Raw genomic sequence first — 25267 nt, 5'->3', positions numbered from 1 at the left:
GCATCCCCGTAGAGCCAGCCCCACAGCTCGCAAAGGCAAAGCAGCAGCCGCGCCGGTTCCAGCCCTGCAGCCCCCCCCCAGCCGCCCCCCAGCACCACCGCCCACCCTCGCATCCCCCTAGAGCCAGCCCCACAGCTCGCAAAAGCAAAGCACCAGCTGCCCCAGCTCCGGCCCTGCAGCTGCACCCCCAGCACCATTGCCCACCTTGTGCATCCCCGTAGAGCCGGCCCCGTGGCTCGCAAAGCACCAGCCATGCCAGCTCTGGCCCTGCAGCCACCCCCCAGCCCCACCGCCTACCCTGTGCATCCCTGTGTAGAACCGAACAGGGAAGATCAAGAGAAACTTACCACTCCAGTCTCCTCCAGCTATCTACAGAACTAAGTAGGAGATAGTGTAATTGGCTAGCAGTGAGGGGTGCAAAGTTCCTGCAACTTGCACGTGCAAAGTTTGCCGCCTGGGTGTTTTGGCACACTCAGCAGCAATTCCTATTGGCTTTCAAAAGCTAATAAGGGGAACAGCTCAGGCAAAAGTTAAAAAAAAACCATCAAAAAAAGGTCCTGGAACGCCTTCTGAGTGTTCTATGAGGAAAAAAAAAGCCCTGCAGATAAGTCTTCAAATATAGAAAAAGAGGACATTTAGGGGGACATTTTTGAGGGAGGACAGAACTCACAAAAGGAGGACTGTCCTCCCAAAAGGAGGACGGTTGGTCACCTTAACTTTTATTCCTCAACTTCCCATCCGAAGACACAATCCCAAAGATTGCTTTAAGGGTTTTGCTATAGATTAGCAAAACGCTTACTGGCGCAAATTTTACCACCTAACGATTGCCAAAAGACAGAATAGCGGACGAAGGGAATTGCAGCAGGTGGACACCTTCCCACGGTCCTTGTATACACCTTTCCAACGAGGTACCAACCCCCTCCGTCCCTAAAGCAATTTGCCTCAGGATTGATGGACCCTGAAAGCCCGTGCCTCCTGCTTCGCTGGGATGCTACGCGCGGGGGGGGGGGGAGCCTCGCCTTTCCTCTCCCCGCCCTTCGCCCTGCGAGTCGTCAATGCGAGCAGAGTGGGGAGTTAGCGAGAGAGGCCTCAATCGCACCCCCGTTTTCCTCGGCCCGGTTCAGGGATGGGCGGCTGAACCCTCTTCAGTGACAGAGAGATGGCCGAGCGGGAGGGAGGAGAGGTCAGTGGCTGAAGGCGACCGTGGGGAGGAGCAGCCTTCGCCCATCCTGAGGAAGACGGCGCTGAAGAGGAAGGCGACGAACCGCTGGAACCACCCAGCCTCTTCTGCCGCCGCCACTGCCGGCGGGGATGTGCGGCGAGGGTCCGGGCCCTCCTGGCAGACGGAAAAGCTGATTAACCGGGGAGGGGAAGATGGGACGCGGGAAGATGGCGTCTCCGGCGGGGTCGGTGGCTTCCTCCCGCAGCTGCTCTCGGATAGGAGGCGGGAGGAGACACTGCCTGTGGCGGCGTGCTGGTCCTCTACTTTACTGGGTGCCGGTCCTCTTCATCTGCAGCGTCCTGGCCTGGTCTTACTATGCCTACGTCGCCCAGCTCTGTCTGGGTGAGTCTTTACCCTCCCCTATTTATCCAATATTAATGGTTTCCATATGGATCTGGTGTTAGAAAGCAAACTGGTAATTTTAAAAGGAGATTGATTTTAAGACTTCTAGCCTTAATTCATTAAGAAAGATCTCTTGAGAATAATTATCTGTTGTACAGGAAATAATGTCTCCTGGGGTAAGTGTAAGCGTTTATTAATCAAGGCATAGCACTAAAAACACCTTGTGTGTGCTTGCTGGTATTGAAATAGCAATGTTTATCAACAATATATAAACAAATGTGAGAAGAAGGCACACACATTCTCTGGAAAGCTATATTTCTAGGAATGGAAAGTAAAATTAGTAATTTGATTTTTAATACCTGTACATTATCATCTTATGCGTAAATAAGCTCAATGAGGAAATGGATAAAAATGTCACAATTTAAATTGTTTGCTGTAGTTTAAAACTTCTAGGCACTTTTACATGATAACCAAATTACCTGCTGGAAGGTATAATTACAGATATAAAATAAGGAATTGTATTTTTCAGAGTCTGAACTGACAAATAATCTAAATTTCATGAAGGTTGGCTGTCATTGAAGCATGTTAATAGAATAATGCCTTATATTTGAACATAATCTATTATTGTCAGGTATATTAATTCTTTGTGTTGTTTCTTTTTTGACATCTTGATTATCAAAATATCTGAAGTGCCCACAATTTGTATTAAAGGTTACCTTTATAACCATTAGCCAATTTTTCTTACTTAAAAAAAAGATTAACCTGCATTCGGGAGATCATTTGGATGACTGAGAGAGAATATTAGAAGATACTTCTCTATTTCCATTATTGTTCTCTCAGTGAACCTAAGACAATTCTACCATTTTAAAAAATAAATTACACGGAGAAGCCTAATTTGATAAGTATGCTGAAAATCAAATGAATAGTAGATGATACTACTGTTTCTCTTGGATCCATAGCAACAGTCTCTTCAAAACCTCTTCACCACCTCAATCTGGAATAATGCTATTCATGTGATTTTGATTATATACATCCACTGTTCCTTTCTTCTTTCCCATATACTTCCCTTCAGGTTTTTTTTGTATTTTTCTTGAAATGTGAAAAAACAAACAAGAAAATGGTGGACTGACTTTTGGTGCAATCTTTTTTAAAGTCAGGATGTGATCTAACTTTTATGTCATGCTCCGCTAGTTCATAATTTAATTATATGATGACTTTCCTATTTTGGTTTGGTTTTATCTCCATGGAGAATTTGGAAGCAACACAAAATGAGAGTTGATATTTTGTTTATCCGTACTGTCTCATATTTAGTGATAAAGTATGTTCAAAGATGGAGATTAAACCTCACTGTTTTGCCTCAGAATAATTATAATCTTCATTGTATGTGGAAATGAGCAAAATATCAAGAAAATCCTTACAAATGAATGTTCCTAATTTCTGTCTTTGAATTGCATACACAGAAAACAAAATTTCAGTACTGTAACTGTCAGATCATTATCACCTTCCAAACCAAATATATTCTTAGTAATTAGTCATTCTATAAAATAATTGGTCAAATATAAATATTTTATTTTTAACATTTTATATTTCATAGAATCACTGAATGTAAGGTTGGGAAAATGCTATGGAGAAAATTCAGTTAAATCTACAAGAATCCCTTTTTACAGTAGCCGTGACAATGGCCATTCAACATCTGTTTAAATATTTCAACAATGGACAGTCCACCATTTCTCAGGAGGCAATCTATTTCTCTGATTAGCATATTAGCAATTAGCATATTGTTTCTGATGTCACACTGAAATCGATTTCTAATTTAATTCCATTTTTCTTAATGTATCATTTAATAAATATATAATATATTGCTACCCATCAAAAGGAATTCTGAGCAGTGAACAAAATAAAACAATGTACAACTTAAAATAACCAAATTGAGACTTCTGTAAAAAAAAAATAATACCTTACCAATGTGTTTTACACAAACAGTTCCATTAAGATCCTAGGCAAAGTCCTGTGAGAGAAGCCAAGGTTTTCACAGCCTTCAGGAAAGTCAACAAAACCTTCTCCTGCTTTGTGGAACAGAATGAATCTGCCCCATCTTCTGTCTGATCTTAAGATACATGAAAATGGCTATCATATGTGTCTCAATCCATTCTTGAAAAATATGTAGTGCCTTCAAATACTCCAAGTTTTTCATTGTATTCTTCCTATCATTTTGATTGCTATCTTTTGGATAAATTTCAATTTGTAAATGTCTTTCCTAAATGTATTGCTCAGAATTTGTAATGGTCTATGGCAGTGGTTCTCAACCTTTCTAATGCCGCGACCCCATAATACAGTTCCCCATGTTGTGGTGACCCCCAACCATTTATACATCACCGGGTGCCAGGGGCGTGGCCAAAGAAAAGGGGGAAAAAATGGCGGACAGCCTTGTTTGGCGACCCCCGTGAAATGGTCGTTCGACCCCAAATGGGGTCCCGACCCACAGGTTGAGAACCACTGGTCTATGGGAACAACCTTGGAAAACAGGAGGAAGAACTGCAGATTAGACAACTCATGCAAAAGGTATCTTGGCTGAGGGAAGCAAAGGGGACATGGGAAGCATCTTTGAAAAGATCCTTTCTGGTTTTCTGGAAAGTAAAAGAGGAGAAGAATGCTTTCAGGCTTGCAAGATTCTGTTACTTTAACCTTACAATAAATGTTAGAATTCATGGTTAGTGCTTTTTGTATAGACTACATCGACGGGCTGACAGAACTAGACATATTCTAGGTAGGAACTGACCAACATAAAATGGAGAAGAATGATGATATTGATATTATAGGTAGTCCCCATTTAGTGACCACAGTTGGCACCAGTAACTTGGTCATTAAACAAAATGTTTACTAAGTGAAAAAGTTTGTGACTGCAACTCTGCCTACAATCTTAGTTCAGCTTTCCTGTGAAGGTCATAAATGCAGGTGCTGGTCACAAAGTTACTTTTTATCACCATCATAACTGCAGATGGTTGTAGTTGAAGGCAGTTTTTAAGCGAGTACTACCTGTTTACTTCTGTTGATGCAGACTAACACTGCATTTGATATTTTGCAAGTATACTGTCCAGTTAGCTCATGCTTAGCTTGGGATCCAGCAAGATCTCAGATTTTTTTCCATGCACTCATGCTAAACTTGGGTCTTGGATTTTTCCTACTCAAATGCAGGCCTTTTTTGTTATTGTTGAAATCTATCTTGCTTGTTTTCACCAGTGTTTTAATTTCTCCTCTAGCAGATTTGTTGTTCCTCTGTCCTTGTTTCATCTGTAAATCTGATCATTTTCTAACCTTTATTATTCACGTCATTTATAAATACGTTGAACAGAACAGGGCCTCGAACTGAATTGGCATTCTTGGCTTGATACTTTTTCTAGCTTGTTAAAGAACTTTTATCTTGATTTAAAGAACTAAAGGTTTATTTGAGAAATTTGGCTTGTGCTTAATATTAGAAGGTTTGTGTCTGCAGTATCTATAAATATACTGTAGGACTATAAATATAGGCGTCTGTGGAGATTGTGGATAACTGCTTCTCTGGAAATTTTTAAGAAACTAGATAGCCAATTCTCATGGATGATTTCATTGTTTTTCTTGAATATTTCAAGGGTTGCATTTAATGATCCTTGCAACCCCCTTCTATCTCTATGATTCTCTGATTCTATGCAATATTTAGATTCCTTGGAATCTGTTACAATCCAATTAATTACTAACTGATGTTATTCAACCTTAAATATTAATTGTAAGTGTTGATAATAATAATAATAATAATAATAATAATAATAATAATAATAATAGTAGTAGTAGTAGTAGTAGTAGTAGTAGTAGTAAGTAAAGTTGGAAGGGGCCTTGGAAGTCATCTAGTCTAACCCCCTGCTTAGGCAGGAAACCTATACCATTTCAGAAAAATGGCTGTCCAGTCTCTTCTTGAAAACTTCCAGTGTTGGAGCATTCACTGCTTTTGGAAGCAGGTTGTTCCACTGGTTAATTGTTCTAACTGTCAGGAAGTTTCGCCTTAGTTCTAGGTTGCTTCTCTCCTTGCTTAGTTTCCACCCATTGCTTCTTGTCCTGCCTTCAGGTGCCTTGTTTATAAGCTACAGTTCATTTTGTCCATATGTTACGGTATTAGTCTCTGTTTTAATAGTTCATTTCTTCTTGCTGGCCCAGAAGAAAATTAATGCACTCTTGAGATAGTCTAAAAGTATTCCAATCTAAAACTGCTGCTTTTATTTTCAGAGGGATCATAATCGCGAATTAAATATCAACCCCATATTTTGACCTTCCAGCTGATGATAAATAAGTTCTTAAAGTTCTCCTGATAATATTTATTTAGTGTATAGCATAACAAACATGGATTTATAATGTATATTAACATGAATGTTATATGAACGTTAAAAATATCTATATTCATATACCAGTGTCTAGGCCATCTCCTTTATCTGAAAAAAATCAGAAACTGGATCAATATATGGCTTCAACTTACAGCCAGTCACAATGTGATCTACAGTTTGACATGAGACCCCACAGTCACACTGAGGGGAGGATTCTATACCCCATAATAGATCAGAAGCCAGTCAGTGATTTTAGCAGTGGTCTTACAGCTATGATTCACTGATCCTGATAATAGATGATAAGAAAAGTCAGACTACATCAGTGGTTGAGAGATCATCAGAAAATATCAGAAAACTAAAAGCTAAAAGAAAAAGGGAAAAAAGCTCTCAGAAGAAAGGAATAGCAATCCATATAACTGCCAAAAATTCTATCCAAACATCCCAGCGAAGTCATCAGGAGTTGAACTTAGCTCAGAAAACATCTTAGATGTGCTGAATATGTCTAATCACTAATTTTTTCCCATCTTTCCTTGGTTATATTACTTATTTTCTCTTGTAGTATACTATTTCTGACAAGACTTGTTCTTTGTTTTTATTCCCTTCTGAAAAAATCTGCAAATATCTTTTTCAAAAGCAATATTTAATTCAACTAAGTACAATGTAGAATGCAAAGTAAACTATTTATATGCTCATTCAAAGATAGGTATATATGTACTTAAGAAACTGAGAATGCTTTTTTTGTGTCAAATGATGTCAAGTTTTCTCACTGATCTTTCCTCCTTTCCTCTCTTGCAGTAACAATATCAAATATTGGAGAAAAAAGTAAGTAATAGCTATTTTTTTATACTTTGTAGTTCATAGAGTTTAAGTCTATTATAGTGTCTATATGTTCAGACATTTCATTAAAAATTGATTTATTTCAGCAGTTACTGAAGATTACATGCCTTTTCTAATTGGATTTTTAGGCTGCATTTTAATTTCTGTTTTCCTGTAAATATATCATTAAACCTAACCAATGATCATCAGGTTTTCTAAGGAAAAAGTGGACAAAAGCTTGGTCTATCTTCTCTGTATGAATGACCAGATACAACCAAATAGATTCTTTATAATTTTATAGAAGAAATTGAGAAAACTTTAGTTGATGCTACTATACCCCATTCCTATGTTTCTATTTGCTACACTAATACTAACATTGTAGTACTTATATTACAGTTGTTACCTCCTTGCCCTATGAAATGGAGCGGAACCAGTCAGGAGAATGTTAAGGAATATATAATAGTGTCTATATTGTGTATTACTATGTATTTTGTCCTATTTCCTATTGCCACTAAGATTGTTACAAACTAAACATGCTATTTTCTTGTTTTTCTTTGATTCTATCTCCTTTATTTCAGTAGTTAAAATGTAGACTTCTTGAGCAGAAAGTTATCAGCTTCTTTATTCCATCCATAAGTAAATTATATTATACAGTAAAACTAAATTGATGACCATGAGATGAGTTTAAGATGCATTAAATCAGGGGTCTTCAACCCCCGGTCCATGGACCAGTACCGGGCTGCGGCATGCCAGGAACCGGGCCACACAAACAAGCAAAGCCCCATCCGCGGGATGCAGGCAGCACACAAAACCACACACCCTCTAATCCATGGAAAAACCTCTCCACAGAACCGGTCCCTGGTGTCCAAAAGGTTGGGGACCTCTGCATTAGATGGTTTAGTAGCTATTGAATATCTTATTTTTAACTAATCATGTTGCCTGTTTATTACTTTCAGAATCAGAGAAACCATATCTCTGAACATTAGCTGCTATAGAAGAGTTGATTGTCTTAGTGGAAATAGGACTTAAATAGGTCTTTGATTGAATAGAATAGGCCCTTGGATTTCTGTTGTTATTGTATATAACTAAGTGCATAACAATCTTGCTATAGACACATTAAGATTCTCTTGCCCCCATTAGATCCATTCTAAGGAATACAGATATAAATAATGAAAAGGTTAAATGACAGTACAGAAATTTATTCCTTACAAACTTTTCTGTCTGAACACATTCTGGTAGTGTTTTGTAGCTTCTTTAAGAGCCATTATTTTACAGTTCTGTTGGTGTTGTGATAATACTGTTCTTTATTGTGAATCATTGGGAATGTTTGGCTCTTTTTTTTTTTTTGGTTGTCAGTATATCTCTGACAGTTTCTGTCATTTGCTTAATGCCTTAATTTTATGATCTTGTTTTAGTGGTGTGCCTGATTGCGTATCATCTATTTTTCATGATGTTTTTGTGGTCTTACTGGAAAACAATCTTTACATTACCAATGAATCCTTCCAAAGAAGTAAGTTATAATTTTGTGCAAGAAAAAACCCTTGTTTACTAATTTTCTTTCTGGTACACAAAGGTTCTGCATGTATATAGTAAATAACATCCTACATAAATATATTCTCTCTAGCTTTCCATCTGTTCATTTGAAGACACATGCTACCAACATGTGTACTTTATTGATAGTGTCAAAGCTGTTAACATTTATGTGAAAAACATCAGTTTATATTGCATGTTCTTTCATGTACTTATTCTTTTTTCCCAAATTTGCTTATTATAAAAATAAGGATATGACATATAAAAGGGAAAATAAATCCCCTTAACAAGTATATTCAGTTCCTTAATATTGAATTTTCTTAGTCTTGTCATCAGCTCAGCTAACTGTGGTGGGAATGATATTAACATACTTCATATTGTTAAATAAAATTGAAAAATATATTACATTACATTGTATATATGTATAAATAGAAAAATGTAATTCAGAAATACTATTGTTTGATATTAATGAAGGAAACAAGGGAAATTATTTTTATTTCTCTAGGCAGACCTATTATTTTTTTAATTATTTAACAAATATAATGAATTATTTTAAAATGTTGGTTTAAATCTATGTATAGCAGCCATTTTCTAATTACTTGCAAAGGGCCATTTCTTTCATTAAATGATACAAAACATTGCTGATAATATTATGTTTTATTTAAGGATTTCTCTCCTGGACACTGAACAAGATTGCATTTTAGCCTCATTTTCAGATTGCCTTTCAAATTACTTAAAGAGGTTAAGGGCAGATTTAGTTTTAATATCTGAAATATTCTATCATTTTTATAGGGAAAAGAGATTGATGTACTGATTCTCAATATAACAAAATTAAAAACAATTAAAACTGAAAGCTTTAAATAGTTGTCTACTCTTACATTTGCTTTCTTTCTTTCTTTTTTAAGAATAAGAATGCACTTCCTTCCTACCAATTTCATTAGCAATATGGGAAGGGTAATTTGTTAGGATTCCCTTAAAAAACTCTCAGCACAGTCCAGGCTTTAATAAATCAGATCCTTAATTATGAATAAAGTTATAATTTCATATTCAAACAAATGTGATTACAAGTAATCTTTGAGGTACAGCAGGCCATTTAATGAATGTTTGAAGTTACAACACTACCACCACCCCAAAAGCTAAATACAAACCCATTTCAAAGTTACGAACCTTGTAGTGCCCCTACAGTCATTCACCCTTACAACTGACTGCAGAGACACTGCAGTACACCCACCCATTATCATCCCATCCTGCCCCGCCAGGTCCTCCAAGGCACTGGACCTGCTTCGCCAACATACCACATTCCATGCGCTCCTTCCCACCCCCACTCCTGGTCACCATCTGCTCACTAATTCAGAACTCAAGAAGTCAGGGTAGAGAAGGCCATTCCCTTGCTGGGCCATATGGCACAATCAAGAAGAAGAAATCCTGTCACTTTTGCTTCCATTGCAATCCTTTCCTCTCCAGCAAGTGTAAATTGCTACAATTTCTTCTTAGTGCCACCAGTGCTAGCTTTACGCTAGTCTTATGCTGTGGAGCTAAGAAGAAATTGTGCCTATTTATCCCTTGCAATCCTTTTCTCCCCAGCCAGCTTAAATCGGTAGTGATTTATGCTGGCTGTGGAGGAAAGGATTGCAGAGGAAGCGAAGGCGATAGGGCAGTGATGGCGAACCTTTTAGAGACTGAGGGCCCAAACTGCAGCCCAAAACTGACTTATGTATCGTCGGCGTGGCCCATTGGGTGGGTGTGGCCCATTGGGTGGGCTTGGCTTCATTGGTAATGGCAGACTGAGTGGGACTAAAATGTTCAATCAATCAATTCCAACTTTGCAAGATTTTTTTTTCCGCGCGAGAAGTTGAAATTCATTGAGCCTTTTTTTTTTTTTTTTTGCAAATGGCGGTGGAAGCCTAAAGTGAAAAAGTTTTATAAAACCCAGCTGAAGGCCTAGGATTGGGGCGACAGTGTGTGTGCCCACAGAGAGGGCTCTGCGTGCCACCTGTGGCACATGTGCCATAGGTTCGCCACCACGGCGATAGGGTTTCTTCTTTGCTCTGCCAGTGTATGACTAAAGTAAAGCTAGCACTTGCAATGCTAAGAAGAAATCGTGCCTGTTTTAGTCCATGCAATCCTTTGCTCCCCAGCATAAATCTATGATTTCTTCTTAGTGCCACCAGTGCTAGCTTTACACTAGTCTTGCAAGGAATCAAAATAGGCACAATTTCTTCTTAGCTCTGCCAGCATAAGTGTAGTGTAAAGCTAGCACTGCCAGTGCTAAGAAAAAATCATTACCAATTTATACTGACTAGGAAGGAAAGAGTTGCAATGGAAGCAAAAACAACAGGATTTCTTCTCAATTGTGCCCTTGAGCAATGGAGTGGCCTTCTATACTGCCAACTTCCTGAGCTCTGGATATCTTCAAAGGTAAGTGTGCAATTATAACGGGGTGGGGTATGGAGGAGGCCCATAGAGCTTTAGGGAACCCAAGGGGCAGGAGGCAGAACATTGGCTATCTCAGAGGGTGGGGGAGGCCTTCTGGGTATGCCTGTGCCTGCACTAGGCCTCTCTTATTTTTCCTCTCTGCTGAGACAGCCCATTTTCTACCTAACAACTCGTGCATTCGTTTAATGAATGCATTGGGAAAAACAAGGATGGGGAGGTTGTTTATCATGTGCTTCATTTAACATAGTCCACAACTTCCGACACAAATGGGCAGTCTCCATTACTATCATAAGTCAAAGACTACCTTATAACCTTTCTGAATTGAGAAAGTAGCAGCCAGTTTGTTTAATTTCAAACCTTTCAATATTTAGGTAAATGTCTAAAGATGATTATACTAAATGGTTAATAAATGATGATTCAAGAACTGCATTATTTCCTAGTTCCATCTGAGCTATTCAGATAAGGAATTGATGGATAGAGAACCTAGAAATGAAACCCATCAAGAAGTGCTGAAGAGGGCAGCCAAGGACCTCCCTATCAGTACAAGAACAATGTCTGGAGGTAAGTATTTGTCAAGAATGATGTCCTCCTGATTATTTCGCAGGCATAAGATATCCATATGAAATCTAAAAAATTCATTATAAAATATATTAAATAAAAAAGGTGGTTGGTTTCTGTCCAGTGATATACTTAAAATGAGTTCTACTTGTCAGAAAAAGACCAAGTTAGGGAACTTGCTGATCAGCTAGAGGGAAGGATAAAGAACATCTAACATTCTTATTTTAAACTAGCTGTTCCCGGCCATGCGTTGCTGTGGCTCAGTCTGGTTAAATGGAAAAGAAAGAAAAGAGAAAGCGCACATTTGTAATATGTTTAATTTCACAATGCTTGTGGGTATACAATATTTTTTGTTGTTCCATTGTCTGTGCAGATATAGAGATTGTCTAAAATTGTAGCGTGTGTTGCTTTTACATCCAACAGATAGCACTGTTTTTCAAAAAAGCATGTTTTTACCTGTCACAGGTATGACATCTATATAATATAGGTATATAAAAACATGCGCGTATTCGAATGCAACTTTGTGTCAAAATTTCAAAGCAATCGGTGAAGAACTTTCGGAGATTTAAGATTTTGAACAAACGAACATTTACATTTTTATTTATATAGAAGATATATATAAGTGTTTAGTAGATTGTCAGGTGTACTATGGCAACTACTTTTGTGAGACTGCTCTCAAGATGCTCATCTAGAGTACTCTGTGATCTTCAGCTTTGGTTTTCAATTAAGCAGCCATTCAAAACGATTCTGTCTATAAATATTTGTTTAACAATCCATGAAACCACCTGTTCCTTTTCTAGCCGATCCAGCTGATAGCAGTGAGACAGAATCTGTGCCCGCTGTTTTATTGCCTAATAGATGGTCCAAATTTATTGACTTGAATCTTTTTTTAAAAAATCAAAGCCAGTCATAATATGCCAAAATTAAGTGAAACAACGTGAAATGAAATGGTTTCTCGGGAAAAAAACATTCAAAAGTTAGGATATAATGTTGGATTGTTTTGTTCATCTCTATAAATTAAGCCAGAGTATTTAAAGAAGAGCAGTTATTAAACCAAAGGGCGCAGTAGAGTTATTGGATTCTTTAATTTCAATTGCATAACTGCTTAAAAATTTTTAGTGTATAAATAAAACTATATTTTGGCTCTCTTAATAGACACTGGATCAATTGTAGAAACTGTTTGAATAGGATAATTAGCTGACTGCACCTCCAGTCCCATTGATATAGAGTTTGTCTCTTATGAGAACTCTGCATAATTTAAAATTCATGTAGCAACAGCTATAGATTACAGTTTTATCAAATAATTGTTAGTAACTGACTAGTTGTGGTGAGAGGACCTGATAATCTCTTCAGTTGCTTGCCAAATAGCTGATTAATTGCCAGATATTTGTTAGGAGTTATGAGAACACTCTTGGTACTGAGGTTACTAAAATTAACAGATATGTTTGCATTATTCAAGAATATAGTTAAAATACGTTTTAGCTAAAAAATAGTTGTATGCACAAATATCTATGAATATGTCTTATTGTACTCAGAATACAAATTAACAGGGTAGAATTGTAATATATAAATTATAATTTGTGTCCAAAAAAGAAACATGGGATTGTTAATAAAATGACTTTTTGTAGTTGTCTGGGATATGCAGGAAGATATGCATAAGGCATCACGTAGAGTAAACATAGATTTTTTTGTGTCTTTACAGCAATCAGATACTGTGATAGATGCCAACTTATAAAACCAGATCGTTGCCATCATTGTTCTGTCTGCGATAAGTAAGAAACAAATATTACAATATTTGCAAAGCTGAGAACTTATTTACATCTTGTTTGTTGAAAGTGATTTCAGAAATGTTTAATTTATTGATTTAAACACTTATATAGCCACCCATCTTATAACAAACTCTAGGTGGCTCCTAATCAAAAATAAAAATAACATAAAAGCATATTAAAACTATTAAAACCAAACACATAAAACAAAAACCTGAGCCCAAATCAAGCTTCTGATATTCAGTCACCTGATTTTATCCTAGCCAGAGGCTAGACAACCATCTGATTTCATGATATGACAAAATAAGGAAGCTATCATATGAATGATATCTAAGTCAGTTCAAGCACAAATTAAATTCCTCATTTAGATGCTGGTCCAGTTATACCAACTGAAGTTATAGACTAATTTGTTTTATCTGTTAAGATTGTCTTTGGCACAAAAGTTTTGTTGCAATATGATTAACTTTTTTGTGAATTCTGTAAAATAATCTACATTGTTTGTCTTTTTAAGATGTATTTTGAAAATGGATCATCACTGTCCCTGGTAAGCAATTTTTTTGTCATTATGAATATCAAGAACACTGGGAAGCTCGCTATCTTTATTAGCAAAAAAAATGATTTTACTCTTGCTGCTTTAACAATAGCACTGGTCAGAACTGAAGAACTATAATAACAAGTGATACTTTTGAAACCAGTTTCTTTAAGAAACTCCAGGGAAAGACTAATATACCAGTTCAAAAACTGTGTAGTTTTTGTGGAAAATATTGAAAGAAACATCTTAATAAGCCCGGTTCATCTTTCTGTTTTTAATTTTTGTGACTATTACATTTTTATGTTTGTAATATTATTATGAATTATACTGTTCATTGATGTGACTCCTTTATTTAAAGCATTATTTTAATGTGAAAAACAGAAGTGTGTTTACTCATAACAAATGGAGTATTATAAATATATTTGTTGTGTGTTGAATATTGATGAAACCATATTCATACATATGGTTTCAGCAATTTGTATTCTCTTTTCCTAGGGTGAACAACTGTGTTGGATTCTCAAATTACAAGTTTTTTCTTCTGTTCTTGGCTTACTCTCTATTATACTGCCTTTTCATCTTTGCGACTGAGTTACAGCATTTTATTAGATTCTGGACAGTAAGTTTCAGTTCATTTTCTGGTTCAGAATGTATATATTATTGAAACTCTTGTATATGTAAGCTTCAGTTAGGTGATATTGGAAGATGTAGGGCAAAAATTATTGACGGTAACTCAAATGGGATAATTTACAGAATGTCAGTGTAAGGATGAAACTTTGGCAGCTATGTGCCTTTACGTTTCAACTTGTCTTTAGATTAAGGGGGGAGGTGTTACTTTAAAGTGGGTAAGAAAGAGAAACTTCTTCGATTCAGCTGAAGATGGTGGGAGCCTGAAGCCTTGCCAAGGTCACCAGAACAGGTGTAGATTTGAGGCAGACAGTACCCACAATAAAGTGAATTTGATGATATGGATTACGTAAGACATTGGGAGTTTGACTGGGAAAATTATTGTTTAAGTCAGTGAATTGGTGTTGGAACCTCAGAGGTAGTTTTACTTTGACATAACCATGCAGTTTATTCAATAAACTATAAACTTTTTGGAAACGGAATGAAACTGGACTTTTATTTGGATTCTCAAACTGGATGTTGACAGTCAGGACTCATGGCTCCTGTGGAAATGAAACTTCGGAAAGTTGTAGATACTTCAGCACCACTGCACTTTTTGATTACACTTCCCAGAAACCCATAGTTGTGTGGCAAATGGGAATATGACAGGCATTGGGATTTAATTATATATTGGTAGTAGTCAATAATTAGAATATTCTGAAATGTATAGACTGTGTTTAAGGTCTGTATAACTCTATAGTTTTTCAGACAATGTTCTGTATAAAGGTGGTCTTTAAAATTGCGTCTTCCTGACAAGATACAATGAGAATCAGGAATATGTGATTTTTTTTCTCCATATATTCCATGTACAGTATTTAGATGTTGTGGGCATTAATTAGTATTCTGGATCCTTAAATAAAATTCTTGTTATGGCCCTTCAATATTTTCAGTACTTAAAAAACTGGTTGGTGGTCAGTTACAGAGTACAATTAAATTTATCAAGCTTCAACATATAAACCTGGTTCATTTATCATGTTTAGGTGTTATTTGATTAACAAATAACTATGAGGCACATTCAAACAGTCCTCCATATAACAATACAAGTAGTCATTGACTTACGACGACAATTGAGTGCAAAATTTCTATTGCTAAGGAAGGCAGTTGTTAAGTGAATTTTGCCCCATTTTGCGTTCATTTTTGCCACAGCTCTTAATCACTGCAATTCTTAAGTGAATCGTGCAGTTGTTAAATGTATCTGGATTCCCCCATTGACTGCTTGTCAGAAGCTGGCTGAAAAGGTTACAAATGGTGATCACATGAACCCAGTTGTCAAATGTTCAAATTTTCATCAGGTGACCATGGTTTGAAAACCAGTCATAAGTCACTTTTTTCAGTGCCATTGTAATTTCAAATGGTCACTAAACAAATGGTTTTAAATTGAGACTATATTTATTTATTTATGAGACTTATATACCGCTTTAAGTGCAAGCACTCTCTAAGCGGTGTACACCAGTAAGCAATGTGTGTATATATATATATATATATATATATATATATATTATATATATAATATATATATATATATACATTGCCCCCAACAATCTGGATCCTCATTTTACCTACCCCGGAAGGATGGAAGGCTGAGTCAACCTTGAGCCGGTGAGATTTGAACCGCTGACTTGCTGAACACAGTCAGCTAAAGTGGCCTGCAGTACTGCACTCTAACTGCTGCCCCACCTCGGCTCAGTATGTATTTATAGCACTTCAGTTAGGTCCAATATAGTTATAATATAAATCAGTGTTGTTCAAAATTGGCAACTTATAAGATGTGTAGAGCTAGTCTACCGTTATGCTGTCCAGGGAATTCTGGAAGTTGAAGTCCACACGTCTTAATGTTGGCAAGTTGGAAAACACTGGAATAAATAAGAGAAGATTGTAGGTAGTCATTATTAATTTACCTTGATTTTTAAATAGATGTATTTATGTGTCTAAAAGAGCATTGAAACAATTGTGGGTTTTTTCTCTTTTTTTATAGAATGGCCTTCCTGATACTCAAGCGAAGTTCCATATTATGTTTTTGTTCTTTGCTGCAGCTATGTTTTCAATTAGCTTATCCTCTCTCTTTGGTTATCATTGCTGGTTGGTCAGTAAGAATAAATCAACTTTAGGTAAGGAATTAGAACTTTATTTTGTCAACAAACCACTCTGCCCCTTGAGCATCTTATTTTGAAAATGTTAAATAATGTAACAATTTCTTATAGAGGCATTCCGAGCACCTGTTTTTCGACATGGAACAGATAAAAATGGGTTTAATTTGGGCTTCAGCAAAAACTTAAGGGAAGTCTTTGGAGATGAGAAAAAGTACTGGCTGTTGCCAATTTTTACCAGGTGAGTTCTGTATTTAAGAGACCATTGTTTCCACATTAAATTATGTGAACTAAATACTTTTTAATACCAAAACTTAAATTCAACATTGAAAAAGCTTTTGAGTGCAGCTTACTTATCTATATGTTTTTTAATTAATTTTCAGCCTAGGAGATGGATGCTCTTTTCCTACCTGCCTTGTTAACCAAGATCTTGAACAAGCTTCTACTCCTGCAGCACACAGTGGAAATAAAAAGTATGCCTATATATTATTATTATAATTCTTTATGTACAGTATGTAATGTATGTGTGTATTTATTTAAATTTCTTGGCCACCCAATTCTAGTGGAATCTGAGTGATGTATAAAGCTAGGGAAAACATAAAAACAGCTAAAAACATTGAATCACAAACCGCCCAGATTAAAATAATAAACAGCAACAATAACAAATTCAAATTGAACAACTGAATAAATAAGAAATATCAATCCCAGGTCTAGGAGCAAAGCAGATTTTCACAGTTTTCTAGAACCCCAGGAAGAGAGAACCAACCTTATTTCTGTGGGGTGTTGTTTTGGGAGCATGGGGCAACATGAAGGCACACATCCTAGGCCTCACAAGATGGCAATATTTAATGGAGGGGACCTGGAGCGCACCCTCTTTGCTTGAACATAATGGGCAGGCAGAAATAGTTGGAAATAAGTGGTCTCTCAAATACCCAGGTCCAATCTAAGGTTATATATTATTGCGTGTGTTGTTATTTCATGTAGAAATAATCATACTTCAGGCACATTAATAGTGATTATCTGCCATCCAGAAACATTCAGAAAAGTCATAATTCGGTATGAAAATACAGTGGTGCAACACCCGGAGAAGCACATAATGGCCTTCATGTAGCTCATAACAAATGCTAAGCCATGGCTAAAATAACTGAATGATCATTGCCTTTTATCCAATTCTGTTCTGTATCTTTCTTTCTTAGCAAAAGCAACAATTCTAACTTGCATATCTTGCACAGCCCACCTCGTAATGGGTAAATAAAATCTCTATCTTTTTTTCAACAAATCGGACTTAAAACATTTTTTAACCACACAATATTTACACATAGCTGATGTTTCATTTTCTCATAGTCTTTTCTCAGATGCTAATCTGTTTACACACCAAAACCATTTACAAGCATGTGAAAAAGAAAATACACCTTCTTAAGAGTTCCTTGGTTTTATGTATCAGGACATAGTAAAAATCATCTGATCCTTAGCAGATTACACCATGTCATCATTTATTTTACAAAATGAAAGCTAAAATGGAAGAAGCCACGTGTGAAAAACTAAGTACACTATTACTGCCTTCATACTGTAGGTATGAAGAGTCTAAATAGCAACCAGGTGCTGCTAATCAAGTACCATTGATTAATTGATCATCAGCAAGTGTGACTACCTCTATAAAAGCCAAAGTTTTAGAAGTTTGCTAGTCTTCAGCATTGAGGTGTGTATTAACACAGTGCCAAAGAGGAAAGACATCATCAGTGATTTCAGAGAAGCAGTTATTGCTGCCCATCAATCTGGGAAAGGTTATAAGGCCATTTCCAAAAAATTAAAAATCCATCATTCTGCAGTAAGGAAGATTATTCACAAGTGGAAAACATGCAAGACAGTTGCCAATCTTCCCAGGAGTGGATGTCTTAGCAAATTCACCCCAAGGTCAGACCATGCAATGCTTAGAGAAATTGCAAACAAATCCAACAGTTACATCTCAGACTCTACAGGCCTCAGTAGGTTAAATGTTAAAGTTCATGATAGTACAATTAGAAAAAGACTGAACAAGTATGGTTTGTTTGGAAGGGTTGCCAGGAGAAAGCCTCATCTCTCTAAAAACAACATGGCAGCACAGCTTAGGTTTGCAAAGTTGCATCTGAAAAAAAATTGCAAGACTTCTGGAACACTGTCTTTTGGACAGATGAGACCAAAGTGGAGATGTGTGGGCATAATGCACAGTGCTATATTTGGTGAAGTATCAAACACAAGTATATCAGCACAAACATCTCATACCAATCATCAAGGTAGTGGAGGGGTGAAGATTTGGGCTTGTTTTGCATCCACAGGACCTGGGCACCTTGTGGTCATTGAGTCGACCCTGAGCTTCTCTGTATACCAAAGTATTCTAAAGTCAAATATGAGACCATCTGTCTGACCGCTAAAGTTTGCCCGACATTGGGTCATGCAACAGAACAGTGATCCCAAGCACATCAGCAAATCTACAATAGAATGGCTGAAAAAGAAAAGAGCCAAGGTGTTCCAATGGCCCACTCAAAATCCAGACTTCAACCTGATTGAAATGTTGTGGTGAGACCTTAAAAGAGCTATGCATAAACAAATTCCCACAAACCTCGATGAACTGAAGCAATGTTGTGAAGCAGAGTGAGCCAAATTCCTCCAGAACAATGTGAGAGACTGATAAAGTCATACAGAAAATTATTTCCCGTTATTGTTGCTAAAGGTAGTTCTACCAGCTACTGAATTATAAGGTGTGCTTAGTTTTTCACACATGGCTTCTCCATTTTGGCTTGTCGTAAAATAAATGATGCCATGGTGTAATAAGTCATATGTTGTTCATTTGAAGTTGTATTTATCTATTTTTAAGAACTGCTAAGAATCAGATGATTTTTACTATGTCCTGATGCATAAAACCATAGAATGCTTGTTTAGTGAATGCCTCATTTAGCAACTATTTGCAGTTACAGTGGTGATGCAAAAGTAACTATACAACCAATTCTCTCATTTACAACCTTTGCAGGTCTGGAAAGCAAAGAAAAGCTGAATAAAATAGCAAGCACCATTACAGTTTCACTTAGTGAAATCTTTGCTTAATGACAAAGCTGTCAGTCCCAACTGTGGTCACTGAAGAAGGACCACTTGTAAAAAATATTTGTTTGATATCCCATTCCTAATGCCATTGAACACTCTGGGTGTTTGTTCTAGACTGCAGAGAGAAAATAATTTAAAGAGTTTCTATTTCACACTTACAATTAAATGCATACTATTCTTCCACATTATTTTTATAAGTTCTCAATAATTATAAAGAAAAATAGAAACACTTCTTGGTTTTATTGCTAAAGCAGAATAATTGTGAATTTCTTTACATTTTCTGAGACAATATATTTTCAACAATCTATGTTAGTGTTCTGAAGTTTTTTCTCAGCAATCTATTTGCCAAGATTCTTACATGATTGCAAGATATGAGGCCAACAGTTTTCTGTCTTTGTGTATTTGAAATACTAAAAAAACACAAGCTCATTCATTATATTTAACTCACTAGCCTACAAAAGCTTTGATTTAACTATATGTGTGATTATGTATTGGCAATAAATATGCAAAATAAGTATTTCTCTCCTGGAAATAACCAATAGGTGTAGACTGATACAAGGAAATTGTGCTGTCCTGCTCATTCACACGGACACATGATAGTGGTTTAGTGGTTTTATTAATATTCCCCAGCAATTCCCTTCACCAAAATCCAGAACTCCCAATTAAGTCCAGCCAAAAGCAAACCAACGCTAGTCCACAGAGCAATGGCCAATGAGTCCACAAGGCACTTGAAAGTTCCTAAACAAGGTAAGTCCACCAGGCAAATTAAACAAAACAAGAACGTTCATGAAACAAGAAGAGTCCAGAATCCATAAGGCATGATCAAGATAGTGTCAATCCAAAACAAGGCAGGAATCACAGTGACCAAGAAACATACAACTAGGAAATGAACACTTTGTTCCCAGTGTTGTCTCCATCTGTCTACTATGCTAAATAGCCAGCTTCCGGTGCAGCTCATCAAGAGGGATGAAACTGCTGCCTCATAAGTACTCAGGCTAACCTTCGCTGCTCCTGTCTTTTCTTTGGCTTAAGTGTTCTCCAATCAGGCGGAAAAGGCAGTTCCTCTTCATCACTAACCAGCTGCAGCTGTGTTTTTGCTACTGGAAGCCTGAGGGCTTTCCTGCTCAGCTGTGCTTCAGCTGAATCACTCTCAACCAGCTACTCATCTGGTCACTCTCCCATTGACTGCTCACCTCACTTGGGTTTGCAGCCCCCACCTCGGAGCCATCAGCTCACTCCCTTCCTGATCTGCCTGGGACTGGCTCATCCTCCAAACTAGCATCTGGAGAGGCATCTAGGCAATCACAGAAATTCCTTACCGTATGGCAAACTATCCCTTATTGGCAAGAAAATAACATTGGCGTTCTTCTATATTCCCCAAGCGCCCTGATCAATAATTCAGTTCATGGAATTGCTTCTCATTCAACTTTTTAAATCATTTTTTTAATAGTGAGAATAGTCATCATTTTCCGGCTAAGACATTACGTGATTCCCAGAGCCACCTTCTTACTGATCCTCAATCTTGGATAGAAACTAGTGCAGGTACTGAAAAGAACAAACTAGGTAAGAATTTTTAACAATATTTTTATAGTAAGTTTTAAAAGTGGGTTGTTAGGCTGAGGCATCAGATCAGATAATTTCAGCTAAAGATAAGAGCATTTTAGGTTGACAAGCTGAAAATTTGGAGGTGGGCACATATTTTGGTACAGATAGACCTCAATGTACAACTATTAGTTTAGTGACTGAAGTTACAGCAGCACTGGAAAAACTGACTTATGACCGTTTTTCACACTTACAACCCATTGCAGCATCCTAATAGTCACATGATCAAAATTCAGATGTTTGGCAACTGATTCATATTTATGATGGTTGCCATGTCCCAGAGTCATGTCATCACCTTTTGTGACCTTCTGATAAACAAAGTCAATGGGGAAGACAGATTCAGTTAACAACCATGTTACTAACTTAACAACTGCAGTGATTCACTTAACTGTGGCAAGAAAGGTTGTAAAATGGGGCAAAACTCACTTAACATCTGCCTCACTTAGCAGTAGAAATTTTGGGCTCAATTGTGGTTGTAAGTTGAGGAGTACTGTATAAGATTTTCAGAACTTTGGCATTTCCCTCCCTTTGAGGGACATGAACAAATCAGTGAAAATGATTTCATTTTTTCTTCTAGTGAAACTTTTTTTTCATCTATTGACTATAAATGGTAGAAGTAAATAAATATAGATGAACTCGGTGTACAATTGTGAGAATTGAAGACTTGGTTCTACTAATAGCACTCTTGGTGGTTGTACCCCGTCCCATGAAAACATCACTGAACCCAACATAGTAGAATTACTGTTCTACTAGTCCCGCCGTATGCATGAAAGCCTGCTGGGTGCCTTTGGGCCAGTCACTTTCTCAATCCAGCCCTCCTTACAGGGTTGTTGTGTGGAAAATAGGAGGAGTATTAGATATGTTCACCAACTTGAGTTATTTATAAAAATAATCAAGGGAGCATTACAAAATGGACAATTTTTACAACCTCCCCTTTTTAATAGGACAGTTGGCTGCAGCTTCAGAGGGCCCTCGAGGAAGCTGATTATCTGCACCTTTTTCAGTCAGGTTTCAGGCTGAGATATACTATAATGTTTGAAAGCACTTGATAGCACTGATAGCACTTCTGGATGACAGCTGACAGGATAGGAATGATGTAACTTTCCTGGTTACCTCTTAAGCAGCCTTCTGTTTCATTGATTGTGTTTTCCTTCTGGGCTGATTCCGGGGTTTGTAAGGTAAAGAAACTGTTTTATAGTGATTCCACTCTTTTCTCTGGCTAATTTCAGTTGGTGCTTGCAGAGGGTGGAGGAGAATCGAGCCTTCTTTATAAGATTTCTCGGAGTTTAACAATCTGTTTAAGACTTACATAAGGCTGCTGGGCAAGGTCATCTGCCAGTATGGAGTCAGGTGCCATAAGCCTGTAAATTTTTCTGACTTAGCCACTATACAGTTGAACTATTGCAACATACTCTGCACAGTGTGTTGAACACATTCAGAAGGTACAAATATAAAGCAGCAGTGTGAGTGGTTATGAATACACTTTGGTTTATCCAGATAATGCTTCTGCTATAGTTGTCAGTCAGCTTCAAGCTTCAATTTATTTAAAACAAAGTTAAAAGTCATTGCTTAAGAGCATCTTTTTTTTTTTTTTAGGTGTAAGCAATCCTGCACTATCTATGGAAAATGAAACCTAGTCTTGCAAGTAAAGAAAACAACATTGATTCTTAAAGTGTAAGTTATTTTTGAAAACTTTGCTGGCTCTTTTATATTTAATAAAATTCCTCAGCATTTCTCAACTTTGGCAACTTACAGATGCATGCTGGCTGGGGAATTCAGGGAGTTAAATCCACACATCTTCAAGTTGCCAAGGTTAAGAAACATTGCTTTACTTTGTAATTTCTGTAATTATGTAGAATGAAAGCCATTAGTTTTTCAAATAATACTTTTTTAATACTTTTTTGTAGAACAGCACAGTTGATGAAAGGATGAAGAATTCATCCACTACATCAGCATTCATCAGACTAGCTACTTAGTCCAGTGCTTCATGGATGTGCTCAGAAAAAAAATCAAGGCCTAATTAACTGTCTCTGCATCATCACTTGAAATATCTGTTGACACTTCTTGAATATCATAAAAATAGCAGTTTGGCTAACATAGAATATGGTTACAGTGCAAAATGGAAGTCTTGAAAATGACATGTTAGGAAAGTGGGAAATCTTAACACATACAGGACTGTTAATCCTTTAGAGATTATAGGCGTGGTTTTTGAATTGACATTTATAGCTCAAGTGAGCATAAACTTTATATATAATCTAAACACGCTCTTGGAAGCAGTTCTTGAATCTTTAAAGTCTTGCTTGTGATTTCCTCCTGTAAACTACCTTTATTCCTTGGACTATAAAGCAAGTTTTGTCAGTTCATTGAATAGCTTGTTTGTTGATTAGATATAATGAAGAGAAGATATTTTGATTGCTTCCTTCAGTTGAGTTAGCAAAACTGTTCTAATTATAAACTAGCCTCAGGTCGGACAATCATGCTCATGCATCTCTTTATATAAGGGCTAGATTATAATTTCTCTTCTTTCATAACTGAGAGACCAAAATGAACTTCACATTTATTTATATATGTAAAAATAAGCGTAGTTAGAACCATGCTTGGAGCAAGGTTATTTGAAATTTTGTGATGGCGAATTCAGTTTACTCAACCTTACTTGAAATGATTTTTTTAATTCTTCAGAATGGTCAACTGACCTCAGTTTGTATCAATAAGAGGTTTTGTTGTAACCCAGCATCCTTGAATTGCTGCATTCCTTGCTATTACCCTGGTAATTTACATATGAAGAGTTGTATAATATTACGTAATACTCATGTTCATACTATTACTATGGTTTAGATTATATTCTTAAAATAACTGGATCTAGCAGAGACACACTTTAAATGAAATTAATTACCTGAGGCTTTTATGAATTTTTGTATGATCTGAGAATTTAAGACTTAAGAAATTTTGGAAGCCAAGGAACTTAACAGTTTCATAGAACTGGATTTATCAGTGCCTTTGCATGTACAGTGGAAGGTGAAATTAATACGTTTAAGCTATACATAATACAGTATGCTGTTTACATAAAATAGGTTATAATCAATTTCAAAATGGTCAATAAACAATTTGGTTAGGGAAGAATGTGAGAAAATTCTACATTTTACTGAAAAGTATTTAAGAAACAAGAGAATTGTTTTCAGAATCACTTTGGCAGTCTCGTTAGACTTCTAAACAGGCACTACACATACTGGTAGGTCTGACTGAATGACAGTTCCCAGCTGTAGTGGTCTCAAATATTTTTTTAAAAACAGTACATTATTTTCTGTAGCTGTATAGATTTTAAATATATCAGAATGGTCTTGTGGAGAATAAATGAGATAGCATGATGTCTTTGTGATATTATTACAACTGTAATAGTGTAGGTTTGGATTTTTCCCTGATATTTTAATCTATTTGAAAAATCTCAGTAGGATCTAATCACCAAAAGTGCCAGAATATGACCCATAAAATTTGGGATATTTGAAAAGGTTGTGTACTTCTAGGTTATAGTTTTACACAGCATATATTAGCATAGACAACTCATTTTCATAGCATAGTGTTCTAATTATTTATATTTAGATATGGAAGTGATGAGAAAATCAGAGGAATAAAATGAGAAAACTACTCCTTATACTGCTTAATCTTCATATACTGTACATTGTGAAATATTTTGCTGTTGGGTTGTCTTTAAAATATGTAAATTGAAGGGGAAAGTTGTCATACACTTGTTAGATATAACCCCTTAAAATATTTTTTAGTAAAATTCAGCATGTCTTCATGGAAACAGAGACTGTCAGCTGTCCAATGCCAAAATTTTGCAGAGAAGGGAGATTTTAACATATTCAGGTAATAAGAGCCATGTAAACTAGAGAGGAGTTTATGGTAGATATGGGACTATTTAAAATAATGTACCTTCTTTTGATACATTGGGAATAGAATGTATTCATTCAAATTGTTTTTTCACATTACAACCTTCACTATTTTGCTCTGGAAGTAAATTCTGTTGATTTTTACAAGCAGATTTCCAATATAAGGTTTGAGATTGGAGTAAGGAAACAATAGTAGTAGGACAGCAGTGACAATAAGGAAAGAAAAGAGGTATCTCTGCTACGTGGAATTCTAGTCAGTCCTGTTCAAATTCCCGTTGTAACTGGGAAAAAGAATTCTGTGCATTATCTGCTATACATCTGCATTTGGGAAACCACAACTTTGATAAACTGAAAACTAGGGTTCCTGCCTGATTAAAGACAATTAATTGTAATCAA

The 25267-nt window shown here is 36.6% G+C and overlaps 1 protein-coding gene across 1 annotated transcript; it reads left to right on the top strand.

Annotated features, from left to right (window-relative positions):
* The first annotated feature begins 633 nt into the window (after positions 1-633).
* Positions 634-25267, top strand: ZDHHC2 (zinc finger DHHC-type palmitoyltransferase 2). The gene is made up of 13 exons (XM_039349405.1): positions 634-1564; positions 6712-6738; positions 8148-8242; positions 11139-11259; positions 12959-13028; positions 13534-13566; positions 14050-14170; positions 16193-16325; positions 16419-16545; positions 16688-16777; positions 20833-20945; positions 22581-22658; positions 22892-25267. Exons 1-12 carry the CDS (start codon positions 1375-1377, stop codon positions 22619-22621), a joined length of 1161 nt encoding a protein of 386 aa, XP_039205339.1. The 5' UTR covers positions 634-1374; the 3' UTR covers positions 22622-22658; positions 22892-25267.

Source organism: Crotalus tigris, unplaced genomic scaffold, assembly GCF_016545835.1.
Source record: "Crotalus tigris isolate CLP2741 ecotype Arizona unplaced genomic scaffold, ASM1654583v1 scf7180000018268.1906537, whole genome shotgun sequence".
Lineage (NCBI taxonomy): Eukaryota > Metazoa > Chordata > Lepidosauria > Squamata > Viperidae > Crotalus > Crotalus tigris.
Note: the sequence above shows the minus strand (reverse complement) of the source record. Positions and strands in the feature narration are given on the sequence as shown.

Bases quoted from the DNA above. Each gene is read 5' to 3' on its own strand.
- ZDHHC2 (XM_039349405.1), top strand. From the start codon at position 1,375: ATGGGACGCGGGAAGATGGCGTCTCCGGCGGGGTCGGTGGCTTCCTCC. The intron at 14,171-16,192 runs GTAAGTTTCAGT...CTTTTTTTATAG, and splicing joins ATTTTATTAGATTCTGGACA to AATGGCCTTCCTGATACTCA. The intron at 20,946-22,580 runs GTAAGAATTTTT...TTTTTTTTTTAG, and splicing joins TACTGAAAAGAACAAACTAG to GTGTAAGCAATCCTGCACTA.